Below are 13,840 nucleotides of genomic sequence, written 5' to 3'. Positions count from 1 at the left end.
TTAAAGTCTATGTTTTAATGGGCACTGCTGAAACCACCATGAACATTTTAATACTAACTTGTATTTTATTATTGTGAAAAAGGTGAAGTCTACCTGCCGATCAATAGCAAATCGTCCATATGCATTAAGGTCGCCTACATCATTATAGGAAAAATATTGAGAAATTCTCTTGGAGAAATCTACTATATATATTTTGCGTGTTTGCCTGCTTTACCCACACCAACTTAGTTCTTCCAAATTCCTAAGTTGGGTAAGAGTTGTTAAGATTTTTGGAAATAAAAATGGCTCCAAGTGCTGTTGCCATTCCCTCATTCTTTTGATCTCTGCCTTCATACTTAAATATTGGAGGAAAATTCGGTATCAGCCATGGCCTCCATTTGTGAGAAAAGTATTAGTACTTGTAAAATACTAGTGATTGGAACCACTGGTTATATTGGTCGCTTTGTTGCTCTTGCAGCTGTAGCTGCAGGCCATCCTACTTATGCTCTTATAAGACCAATTACTGCCTTTGATGCTGCCAAAGAAAAGTGCATCCATGAATTGAAAGAATCTGGTGTTAACATTATCTACGTATGTCAGAAATTCTGTTCTAGAGAAATGATTTTTGTAGTCTAGGCCAGAGTGATATTCGAGAAATTGTGTATAGTTGTTTAGAATATTGTTTTTATAGAGGCTAAAGATTGTTTTGATTGTTTAGAATATATAATTAAGCTTTGCTGGTTTGTTCATGGTAATTATTATTGCAGGTGTTTGCTTTATTGTTAGATAGCAGCCAGTTTACAATCAATCATGTTTGACAATCTTGTTGTTAAGTTCGGTATTTAAAAATTGCGTTCAGAAGGGTTGTTCAGTTACTCTCCATAGCGTCTAATTTGGTTGGGACGAACAGCAGTCTTACAACTGTAAACGTGTGTTGCAATGGGTCTTACACATTTTGAAATGGGTATTATTAACGTCTCTGTATGCTGTAATGGGTCTTATTAACGTACACTATGATATAATGGGTGTTCTGCAGGGAGATTTAACGTACACTATGGGTCTTATTAAAGTACACTGTGTTATAGGTCTCATGGAATTTGTAATGGATCTTATTAAAATACACTGTTATAATGGGTGTTCTGCAGGGAGATTTAAACGATCACAATTCAATGGTAAAGGCCATGCAAGGCATCGATGTTGTAATTTCTATTGTAGGCGGCGCTCAACTTACAGATCAGCTCAAGATTGTAGACGCCATCAAAGAAATTGGCACGGTTAAGGTCAGGACTTCAGACACATTATTTATTTTTTATGCTTTTCAGCTGTAACTGACACAAGAATTGTTGAGCAACTTTGATGCAGAGGTTTCTTCCTTCAGAATTTGGGCATGATATAGACAGAGCCAATCCAGTGGAGCCAGGGCTAAGCTTTTACAAAGAAAAGAGACTTATTAGGAGGGCAGTAGAGGCAGCCAACATTCCATACACTTACATCTGCTGCAATTCCATTGCTGGGTGGCCTTACTTTTATCATACCCATCCCTCTGAGCTTCCTCCTCCCCAAGATCAATTTGAAATCTATGGAGATGGAAACATCAAGGGTAAAGTACTAAATAATATCATATTAGAGAATGACGGACTGTAGACATGGATAGAGAATTATATCATATTTTTGTCTATATAATAGTAGAATGTGATTAAAAATATTGATATAAAAAATTGTTGAATCTATTTTGAAAATCTAATATAATATTACTTTATGCATTGTTAATAACAGCATACTTTGTGACTGGGGAAGACATTGGAAAGTACACCATAAAGGCTGTGGAGGATGTCCGGACTGTTAACAAAATTGTGCATTTCAGACCAACCAATAATTTCCTCACACTTAATGAGCTTGCAGCAATTTGGGAGAAGAAGATTGGAAAAACTCTTCCTCGGGTTTGTATCTCAGAACAAGATCTCTTGGACTTGGCCAAAGGTATATTACCATGCCAAATTTCACCATAATCTTTACTAGCATTAAAAAAATGTCTGAAGGGATAGAGATCAGAAAACTCCATTAATAGCCAATTTGGCTTACACATTTATTCCATATCTATTGTGGATTTACTTGCTTTTTGTTTTTACTCTGTGCAGCCAACAATATTCCAGAGAGCATAGTGGCTTCCCTGACACATGACATCTTCATTAATGGGTGTCAATACAATTTTAAAATGGAAGAGCCCAAAGACGTGGAAGTTTGTGAACTTTATCCAGAGATTCTTTACACTACAGTCCAAGATTTCTTCGATGGCTACCTTTGAATTTCAGTATAATCACCCGTTGAATACAGCTCACAGAGCATTGAATAAAATTATTGGAATGTTTTGTGTCTACAGTTAGGTAACTTGCAGTGTGAAACTCTAGATCTGCCGAATTCTGTGGCAGAAATATCTCTAAAAAATCCATGGAACGTCCGCGTACTCTTATAGTTTGTTCATCAATGTCTTAATTAGAGTGAAAATTTCATATTTTTAGATCGAACCAATTATTGCTGTCAGAAATACAAAAATATTTCGCGGGCTGTATTCTTCACTCTTCTTTTCTTTTCCATCCAATGGTAAGGAAAGATATTTCTAGTATATATAGTCTTCCATTTGTATCTTTTATAGACGATAGTTTTTGCTCATTGAAAATTAGAGAAATTAATAATATCAATTATGATGTAAAATAAAATATTAAAATAATAATTTATAACATAGATTTAATGTGGTCTATCTAATATGGATCACATCTATAGAGAAATAAATGTTCTATTTATTCTATTATCTAACAATGTGCAAATTAGAATCTTGCAATCAAAATCATAGCTTGAGCTATATCAATGCACTCATTCTATATCAAATCTCTTGACTTTTCACATTCCACAACTACTTATTTATCAAACATTTTTGTGATTTACAAAGGTCACTTTACATACCAAAATAACAATGGCTCCTTTATTAAATAATGGAAAAACAATTTCTTCTGATGCTTTTCCCTTGAGCCCCCAATCGAAGGCGCTTTTGACCCTCCTGCACTTCCACATTAACTAATTTGTACTGAAAAAGCAATTATCAAGTCAACAAAATTTAAGATCAATAGCATGATCAATTTTCACATACCAATAGAAGATAAACTAGATAAAGAATGAGTACATACCTAATTTTGTTAATATTAATTAGGTTACTTAAGAAACTCCTTAATAATGCACAAATGTTGAAGTGAAAGGTGCAGGTTCATCTATAGAGCTTGAAGTGCATACACACAATCTTGTACAATATTTTTGATAAGGAATTTTGTGCAATTTTTATCTCAAAGTTAATTAATGATATGAGTGGAGATAATGTTGGAATCAAGGATCATTGAGAGGGGGGGGGTTACTTAACTTTAAACCACCAGAAGCATAAACATGAAACTTAAATGCAAGAACATAAAACAATCAACAACAAAATCATAACACCGGATTTTTTTGTGGAAACCCAAATGGGAAAAGCCACGATGGGATTTGAACTCACAATATTATTCCACTATGGCCAGTAGAAAAACAACATTACAATATGGGGAATGCACAAGCATTCAAGCACACTGCCTAGAGCTCACTGCTCAAATACAATAAGGGCTACAACCCCGGAAGGCTCACTACCTTACTGATTAATTACAATGATGAATTATAGTAAAATTAACTCCAAAATAACATCTACAATGCTTGGATGAGTTCCAGTTAAGTGCCAAATACACCGACTAAATCACCTCTATTGTTCTGCTCTGTTCTGCCCCATTCTTTGTCTCAAGCAGCTACCAGATCAAGAATGCACACGTGAAACTATGCCAAAATGGATTCTCGATCACCATTCACTTGCATAAAATCATATCATTCACCAAAAAGACCATCTACACTGGTATTATATATCCGCAATCACAAAATAGATCATTTACCATGCAGACCTTCTAGTGTAATGTGTAGTCTCATGATGGCTTGACCGGATCATAAAGGATAAATTCGGATCACCAAAACAACAATAAAATGATGTCTCTATGTTGGCCCAATCATCCCAAACATGATTCAAAACACCGCAATCACCGGAAAGATTCCGGACCAAAACTGCTTTGTTTATTCAGAAATACCGGTTGACGTTCTCTTCTCGAATTCAAGATCTGTGATTACCAGATGGAATCTCATGAAGATTTTCCATCAATGACAATCCTAAACCAATAATCAACCATCAGAGACCACCGGATGAGTGTCAATTGCCAACAGACAACAATCTACTTGATCACATAACTTAACATTAATATCCTTAGTAGTCATAGGATTTTTTTTGTGCAACAAAATGCCAATAAGGTGATATCTTTTTTCAGCTAGGTGTAAATATTGGAGATGATGATGAAAGAGCATTATCATTATGTGTAATATTCAAGAATGCATAAGAATTATCAAAAATAAAAACATTTCAAAATGAAGAATGGTAGATTTGCTCCAACTTTACAGTTTTAGCTCAAGATTAATTATCAATAGAAAACAAATTTCATTCATAGATCACTCACGTTGAAAGAAGTGTTGAGGTGTATAGCATGCAATATGAACAAAATACTGAAAATACCTAGTTGTCATCAAATGACCATGAAACAAGTGCTTTAGTTACTATAAAGAAGGAAGAATGAATTTCTTTTGTTTAAAAATGACTTTATGGTCACCATAAACATTCCTCATGATATACTTTAACAATCTATTTTGGTGGAAATTAATTTATATCAAGCTTCATATGAGATGTATGCAACACAAGAATTCTCTTTCTTTCATTTAGATATTCAACCCTTAAGCGTAGTGGTCAAGACCTTAATAGGTATTGTCTAGTTGCAGGCCATCCATTCATTCATTGAACACCATCTACGGCTGGTTTAAATCCCTAAAACTATCAATGGTTTAGTATAATTTTTTAATACTACAACTAAACAATCTCACAATGATGATAATGTCTAAGACTATAATGTTATAAGTTTACGCTTACCATCCATCAATATAAATTACAAAAATGACCATTGTTATCACATGAAAATACTTCAAAAAAAAACTCAGAATGAATTGATAAAAGAAAATATTAATATGAAATAAGATTACTTCCATTTGTATATCCTACTTAAAATAAATAAAAAAATTATGATACTTTTATCATTTTTTAAATTAAAAAAGGATGAAAAAGAAAAACACTCTCACCATAATGTTACTATTGTAAGAAACAAGTTAAGAAAAAACAAAAAAATTGACTCGAAATAACATATTAAAGAAACAATTTTATTGATTTTGTAAACAAAAAAATATTATTCATCTACCTGAAAGAAAAAACATCTATAATACAAATTAACCCTCAAAGATGTAAGTTAATATTCTATGTAAGAACCTAACATTATAATAAATATTAAAAAAAACTGTTCCCTCCAATATTTAGACCATCTCCTAAAACAAACCTTTCTATGGACATGCAATTGTTAGTTTAAATTAGTGGAATGTCTCTCAACATAATTAAAATGAATTTCAAAGACTTGCAGTGTCTCTGCATAACTCTGCTCCTTTTCTCACTGACCAAAATGGGGTTTTATGCTATCGCGATTCATTGAGGGCATCTCCTGGTGTTGTGGATTCAAGTGTAGAGATTCTAGGGTGTGATTTATAGGACACCTTAAATTCTTCTTGCTCCATGATCGTGTTTTCATGGCCTAAGACTTTGTGATGATGGCTCGCATTGCAGTTATTGATGGTTCAAATCTATTGCATGGTGGGGAAGTCGTGGGGGTTTGGGATTTGTGCAGCCTCCCTAGCAAAGTCCATGCATTTGACGAACTCTTTCCATTAAATTTTTGGGAGGATTTGACTCGGATTGCCTAGGGCTCGAAAGAGGGTCAAAGAATTGTTGGCCCTAATTTGTCATTTGAATATGTACCTTTTTTTTCATCCCCACCTCACTTGAGTACTCCTCTTAGTCTACCTTACTTTGTTCACCATTCAACTTCAATCTTTGAGCTATGTACGGATAATTTTTCCAATGAAAGAGAATAATATCTCCAGGACTGTGCCATTATATGCAGATTCATGAAGATTTGGCCAAAACTATGTGAAATACATTTGTATAAGATTGGCACAAATTGGAAAGAGCATATGGAGGATGAAATAAAATCTACCCAAATGGTTCTTTATCCTGGAATTTCAATCATTAAATGACGAGGAGCTAGTGCTCAATGTTGGTTCCTTCATTTATGAATATTTCTTATGCATAAAGCCTTGGTTTCCTTCATTTAACCCACAAGCAAATACTTTTCCTATATATTTTTTTGGTTCAACTTCCGCATCTCACATTGTCATTCTATGAAATTGAATTGTTGAAAGCCATAGGCAATAGCCTAGGAAAATACCACATCATTTTAAAGGAAACTGTTAACTATGAGAATTCAACATGTGCTTGTATTTGCGTTGAAATGGAAATGTCAAATGGGATCTTTGGTTGGAGATAGGTGCTAGCATTAGCCAATTGATTATGAAAATATTGCTTTTAGATGCAAAAAGTGCTCTGCTACTGACCATGCTTTTTCTTTTTTTTAATCAGTAAAGGCAAAGCTGAATCCGTATATTCATTTTGGAGAATTACAGTGTATACATACATGAGTGAGGAAGGATCATAAACCTAATGTATGCAAATGAAACCATTCTCTGAATTTTCTGGAAGAGAATAAATTTCAAAGCAAAGCAAAATACCTATACATTATCTTCATTCATTCCAAAAAACTATCATAGTTTATGGCAACGAAGATCAAAATTATCTTTCAAATATAAGTTTTAGTAGAGGTTTTTTAACTGAAGGTGTAGCAAAGATTATCTGACATATCTTATAGACAAAAAACATTAACAAAAAACCAGTAGCCAGCTATGGCTTCGAAATGTCAACAAACAGAACCAGAATAATTAAACCTATCTTTCGAATTTTCCTCAAGAGGCTCTGCAGGGGGAGTCGAAGTTCTGCCTCTTCCTTGGCCTCTGCACGAAGGCTGGCCTTGGCCACGACCAGACCCACGTCCCACTCTTCTGGCACCTCCTCTCCTACCCCGTTCAACCTGGGTTCCTCTTCTTCAACTTTTGGTGGTAGGATTTCGTTTAACCTTGACCTTTCAGTGTGGTAGGATATTCACTGTCATGAGGGCCAACGTTGCGTCCAACTATCAACCAATGTGGTGGGAGGTAGAATCCTATCATTTTGTCATCCCTCTGAATGAGAAGGATGCTCCTGCTGCTTCTTCCTTACTTAAGGAAAAACAAGCTATTCTATTTTCCCCCATCCATTGCCTGAGTATTTGTATTCTCATGAGACCGTAATAAGTAAAATACCAAATGATGCTTCCATGAATGCCTCTCCACTCGGTTTGGGGAAATTGAACCCATCAGTAGCTATGGATTCTTTTCTTTCTCTTGCACTGGGTGAGAGTTCTAATTCAATATAATTGGTGAGTTCAGATTTAGAGTCACCAAGGGAATCAACAACTCTAGTTAGAGATTCCCCTAGAGGCTTCGCTAAGAAGGAAAACAACATTGAACAGATTATTTCTCACAACATTGATCAGGAATGGATGAAGGCAAAAAGGAATAAATCATTTCCTAGGCTCAAACACCCAATGACATTGAGATCAACAAAGTGCGGGGAGTATGTCTAGTACTTGTGTTTTGCTGCACCCAATTTCAGGTTGTGGTTGGTTTGGTTGCAATGTAATGATTACTTTCATGGTAGGTGAGTAGGTTTGGGCAACACAATTTTGTGTTGCTTTGTGTTGCACCCCTAGTGACAAGGGCTTACATTTTTATTTTTAGAATCTTATATTATAGGAGCTACCCTCTTGGAAGTGCTTACCTAAACAAAAAAAATAAAGCAAGTTCCTAATATTTATGACAATTTTCTTAAAAAATTTTAAAAATGAAAACACGTTTTTTTTATCTTTAAAATTTTATGAATTAATATTTTTTTATAATTTGATGACTATTAATTATAGAAATATTTCGCATGTTTCTATTTGGTTAAGCAAAGAGCTATCTTCTACATGCATATATATCTCACTCATCATTATAGTGGAAAATATGAAAATCACTAAAGGTAAAATTGTAGACACAATTAGATAATAGTTGGCACAAATGGATTTGTACTTCAAATTTTTTATCATATTGCGCATACATTTATATATTTCATGAACCATTTTTTATGAATTATTCTTCATCTATGTCATTTTATTGGGATGTTTGTTGTCATGATTCTCAACACCATCTGCCTCATCCTTCAGTTTGGCTTCTACACCATCAATCTCCTCTTTTCTCCACCTCTTCTATGGAATGCAAGTATGAAGTGATTACTATCACCATCTTACCATCTTTTAGATAATGAAATGCTGAAAAATTCATCTCTTGAGCTAGCCTTTCTCTACCTACAATAGTTACGGACACAATTCAACCATCAAAACCTCTATGAATGATTCATGCTATATTTTTGGGTCTTTTTGGAAGTTAAAACTATCATTTTGTGGCTAAGATCAAGAAGTTCTAATTAGATTCATGTTCAAAGATTCAATAATTTGAGAGTCCCGCGAGGCCTTGGTTGGAGTGAAGATAGTCTTTGTAAATGTAGAAAAGAATTTGATTCATATTAATATTTAATTGATTCTCTATTAGATGACATTTTTTTCAAATTAGGAAATTTCAATAAGAATGTTAGCAAGATGGATTTCTCAACCTCATTTACATTCCTTGATTTTGTTGTTCTTTCTCAATGTCTAGGAATCCAAAGGATCTTTAAGAAAAACCTAGAATGGTTGCACAAGTTATGGTGTAAGGAGACATTGACTCTATCAAGAGCTATAGTAGGAACTAGCTCATTTTGAAAAGCCTTAATTAGGCCTTAAATTGAGGGCTTGTTTAAAATATTAGTATTTAATAGATTGTGATTTGGTAGTATCTCTACAATAAATCTAAATAAAATGTTTTAATAAAAACAATTCATTTAAAAAATAAGTTGAAATGAGCAATAAATCACTCGAAGTTGCTCCATTACAATGACAAAAATTCCAATCGATGAATTTTTAAAGAAAAATAGCCTCTAATTAAGTTTGATCTATTTTAAAACCAATAATATTTTTAAATTCACAAACAATTTATTCAAATATCATGAACTATAAAAATTATATATTTTTGAAGTCATTTATTCCATAAATAACAACAATTTTATACTTTTATTTTGTTGGTTGTTGGCATGTAGTGGCATAATTTATGTTCATGGTAGTGTCATCAATTGCAGGAATAAGTTCAATTAATATGGATGCAAAAATTGATAAATTTCTATCAACAAGTTGTTAAACTTCTAAATCAGTTATTGGACTTATGTTGAATGTGGATGGAATGTGAACAAAAAAAAAGGGTTGCCTTTTGACTATTTTTACATCTTTCACCCACCAACATGTGCACACTTTGGAGTGATTCTAAAAGTTCTTGTATTATCATCAATTCATGTTATTTTTAATCAACTCTACACCTCATGATGATTTAAAAAATTATAATATTTAGTTAGTTCGGGTTACAAATGGATGTTGGACAAAGCACTCATATATAGTTCCCTCTATTGCATATATTATTATAAATCTATTATATTAGAATATATTTGATGTTTACCATGTGTAGGGTTAATGAATTGTTTAGATATGCAATGTAATAGTACCTAGAAGTCTATTATTTAAGCTTCAAAAATTTATACTATTTTTTAATTGCTAATAAAGGAATCACAAAAAGTAAACTCAATCAACTTCCCTACATAAATGTAGCAACCAATTAAGAAGATTCTACAAAATTGAACCATACACCCTCAATCTAGGTAGAGAGGGTGGGAACCTGAGAAGTAGAGAAACTAGACCAATTATAGGGAGTGAGGGAGGGAGGAAGAGACTTAAAGAGGTGTGAAATAAAGAGGTGATAGAGAGAAGAGAGGGAGGTGGAAAGGGATGGATCAATATCTAGAAAGATGGGAGTGGAGGTAAACATTTGAGAGACCTACACCAAGAGAGGTAGGTGAGACAAATATTGGGGGTTAGAGAGATGTCGGTAGTGATAGGGATGGAGAGATAGAGAGGTTGAGAGGGTAGAGAGAATAGGTGAGAGAGAATAAGAGAGGGAGACATAATAAGAAATATAGAGGGAGGGATAGAGAGAGATTTGAGGGTAATTTAGGGGGAGGGGGAGAGGGAAAGAGAAGGAAGTATCAACAAATGGAGAGAGGGAAAGATGGGGGAGAGAGAAGAGGAGATAGCTCACAAAGGGAGATGGGTAATGGGGAGGGAGAGAGAGGTGGAGAGGGAGGGATAAAATTAGAGAGGTGGTAGATAGAGAGGTGAGAGACGTAGAGAGGGAGTGAGAGGTGAGAAAGATAGAGGGGGATAGAGAGATGTGAGCATTAAGACATGGATGGAGAGGTAGAGAAGTAGAGAGAGAGGGAGGGAGAATCCTAGAGAGGTGAGAGAGAGGGTGAGAGCCCGATGAGGGAGGAGGAAAGCATAAGATCAATATCTAGAGAGAGGGAGGGAGGGAGGTAGCTCGAATCGAGAAACCTAGATGGGGAAAGAGAGGTGAGATAGATAAAGGGGGATAGAGAGATGGGTAATGAGATGGAGAGAGAGAGAGAGAGAGAGAGAGAGAGAGAGAGAGAGAGAGAGAGAGAGAGAGAGAGAGAGAGAGAGAGAGAGAGAGAGAGAGAGAGAGAGAGAGAGAGAGAGAGATGGTCATGAAGAATTTGTCCTCTTATAAATAGTCAAGATTGTGGGAACATTTGGCTAGATCAGTATGCTAATATCATTGAAATTTATATTTCAAGTTTGAATAAGTAGCTTTTGGAAGAAGCTAAGGCATCTAGAAGTAAGGAATTCATAATCTGCGTAGCTCAATTTTTTCATTTTTTTCATCCTTCAATGGTTATACAGATTCAATCTAAATGGTCTCTTTGCACACTGAATTACCTATAGTTAGTTATTCAGGATACATAGTAAGTAGTTGAAAAACCAAATTCACCAATACTTGGCACTTTTTTAGTATTAATTTTTATTTATTTTAATAATTAGTTTTATTAATATTTAAATTTTATACATTTTTAATTTGTGGTTAAATTTAGACTTATATTTATTATTTATATTTATTTTGTGAGATTAAAATAATAAATAAAAGCTATTAGAAATGGTTCAATTTATAATTATTTTTCTTCAATTAAAATTTTTATTATTGTAGAAGATTATATTTTGAACCTCCATTTTAATTTATGTACAGTATCTATGTTATTATATTGGATATTTAATAATGTTTTAAAATATTAAATATTTATGTTCTTAAGTTTTTTAAGAAATTTTTTATTATTATTTAATTATTTGATAATATAAAATAAATATTTATATTAGTTAATAATTAAATTTGTAAAGAATGTAGAGATATAATAAAAAGAAATTAAATTAAACTAAACATAATATTGTTGTCATTTAGAAAATCTAAAGTAATGGTTATTCATTTAAGTATATTATTATCAACACAAAAGAGTCATTAGAAGGGTGTGTGTTGTATGGGCCTTGGGACAACTTGACCTCATAATGTATTAACATTCAATAACATACGATCAAATAGTATCTACAAAACATTAAGTTGTGTGTGAAACTAAAACAAAGCAACTATGAGTGTAAAGTAAATAATGACATAGTGTAATTTAAGATTCTCAAAGGTGATAGACAATTGCAAATAAGAGAAGTGAAAAATAAGATATAGTAGGTCAATTGCGAGGGAGTCCAACCGGCAAACATTTTGTAACTTGTACATATTCTTGATGAAAAATTACAAGTCCTATGCAATTTCCAAGTGGCTTCTTGCCTTGGTGCTCTCTTTTCTACAAATTTCAACTTACCAAATAGTACAATTGTGAATGATGTGTTAGATGTAGTTGCAAATGTTCACAAATAAATGAATAGTGGGGGAAATGAATCTATATATATATATGCACTCCTAGGTTTATCTCAAATGAATAAAGTAATAGAGGACCTAATTATATAATTAATTAGATAATGTATTAATTATTCCAATATACGTTATGATTAGTTTAAACAATTGGAGTCTTAGAAGTGCATTTATAGGAGACAAAAGCAGTTGAAAAAATGTGGGCAAACATTATGTTGTTGTTTTTTCAATTTGTTATGACACACATATTATTTTTTTGTATACATATAGTTTTATTTTTTTAAACATATTAGTCGAAAAAAAATTGAAATATTTTTATCACCTTTAATTTCATTTTTAATTGAAAGTTTTGTTGGGAACCATTTAAATACAAATAATGTCACAAATGTAAATGAGAGAAAATTATTTTATTATGGTTTGCATATTAGAATTGACATTGTTTTCCAAGGTTAGAATGCCTCAATTTCCTAGACCATGTAATGGAACTTGAAAAAGAGATTACGTGTATTTCAAATGAAAAAATATGGCATTTGGAAATTATATTCACCACCACCCTTATTGTAAGCATGTATCAACCCAACATCAAAAGAACATTTTTTTTTTTGTATCTTTTATTACTGTAGAGTTGGTTCTCAATCATTTGTGTGTGGCGCACGTGCGCATACACATATGCAAAAAGTAGACCAAATTTTAGGTATGATTGCTAGTTATACAACCTTAAGATAATTACAAAAATACTAACTACAATGATAGCTAAATAAATATCTCTAATAATAGAGATATATACAAAAAAAAAAATTAATTTTTATGATAGGTAATTGGCCGAAGACTTGAAATAGATTTTGACTGGAGCTATGAACCAGTGGGGCCACAGTAGATTTCACTTTAGATGTCCCTATTGGGAATTGAACTTGCGTCTCCACAATGAGAACCCAGTGTTTTAAACAGTTAAGCTCAACCCCTTAGACAGATATATAAAAAATATTAAGATATATTTGAACCTATATTAAAAACATACTAACTATAATGATAACTCAAAAACCATCTCCAATATAAAAATTATACCAAATATTAAAAAAATCTTTAGAACCTGATTCCATCATTACCACTAGGGACCAAAGCATTTTTTTTATGGATTCATTCATAGTCATGACTTCCTAATATAATATCATCCAAACAATGTATTCCAATGAAGGAAAACTAAGACAAACTAAGAGACATCCATTATGTTCTCAATTTCTATTCTAAAAAAAATTAAGTCTGATTTAATGGGCACGGCTGAGAACACCATTAACATTTAATACTCAACTTTTGTTTTGTTATTGTGAAAAAGATCCAGTCCACCTGCCGATCAACAGCAAATCATCCATGTACGTTATATTTAGGTCGTCTACATCATGATAAGAAAAATATTGAGAAACTGTCTCAGAGCAATCATATATATATAGCGCGTGTTTTCCTGCTTTGCCCACACCAACGTATTTCCTCCAAACATTCTTTCGATCTCTGCCTGCATACTCAAATATTGGTGGAAACTTCAGTATCATATCAGAGAATGATGGAGTGTAGATTTGTCAAAATTGATAGATTGTATAGTGTGATTCAAAATATTAATAATTTTTTTTTTGAATCTATTGTGAAAATCTAATACTGCTAGTTTTGTATAGTGTTAATTTATAGATTACTAAAAAAAAAGCATATTTTGTATCTCAGAACAAGATCTCCTAGGCTTAGAAAAAGGTATATTACCATGCCATATAGCCTATATATTATTTTATTTATGTTATGAGTTGATTAACCCCTCTGGTCCCCTCCCTAACCCCACCCTCGTTGG

General features: G+C 33.0%; 1 protein-coding gene across 1 annotated transcript; it reads left to right on the top strand.

Moving 5' to 3' along the window:
- The first annotated feature begins 366 nt into the window (after positions 1 to 366).
- LOC131029286 (leucoanthocyanidin reductase) lies at positions 367 to 2,631 on the top strand. Its single transcript, XM_057959715.2, has 5 exons — positions 367 to 570; positions 1,125 to 1,259; positions 1,342 to 1,579; positions 1,756 to 1,959; positions 2,118 to 2,631. The coding sequence occupies exons 1-5, from the start codon at positions 367 to 369 to the stop codon at positions 2,282 to 2,284; spliced, it is 948 nt and encodes a 315-aa protein (XP_057815698.1). The 3' UTR covers positions 2,285 to 2,631.
- The last annotated feature ends 11,209 nt before the right edge of the window (positions 2,632 to 13,840 follow it).

Source organism: Cryptomeria japonica, chromosome 10 (genome assembly GCF_030272615.1).
Source record: "Cryptomeria japonica chromosome 10, Sugi_1.0, whole genome shotgun sequence".
NCBI lineage: Eukaryota > Viridiplantae > Streptophyta > Pinopsida > Cupressales > Cupressaceae > Cryptomeria > Cryptomeria japonica.
This window is presented reverse-complemented; position numbering and strand designations above follow the sequence as displayed.

Coding starts and splice junctions, on each gene's coding strand:
- LOC131029286 (XM_057959715.2), top strand. CDS start 367: ATGGCCTCCATTTGTGAGAAAAGTATTAGTACTTGTAAAATACTAGTG. Junction 1,580..1,755: donor TGGAGATGGAAACATCAAGG/GTAAAGTACTAA, acceptor TGTTAATAACAG/CATACTTTGTGACTGGGGAA. Junction 1,960..2,117: donor TCTCTTGGACTTGGCCAAAG/GTATATTACCAT, acceptor TACTCTGTGCAG/CCAACAATATTCCAGAGAGC.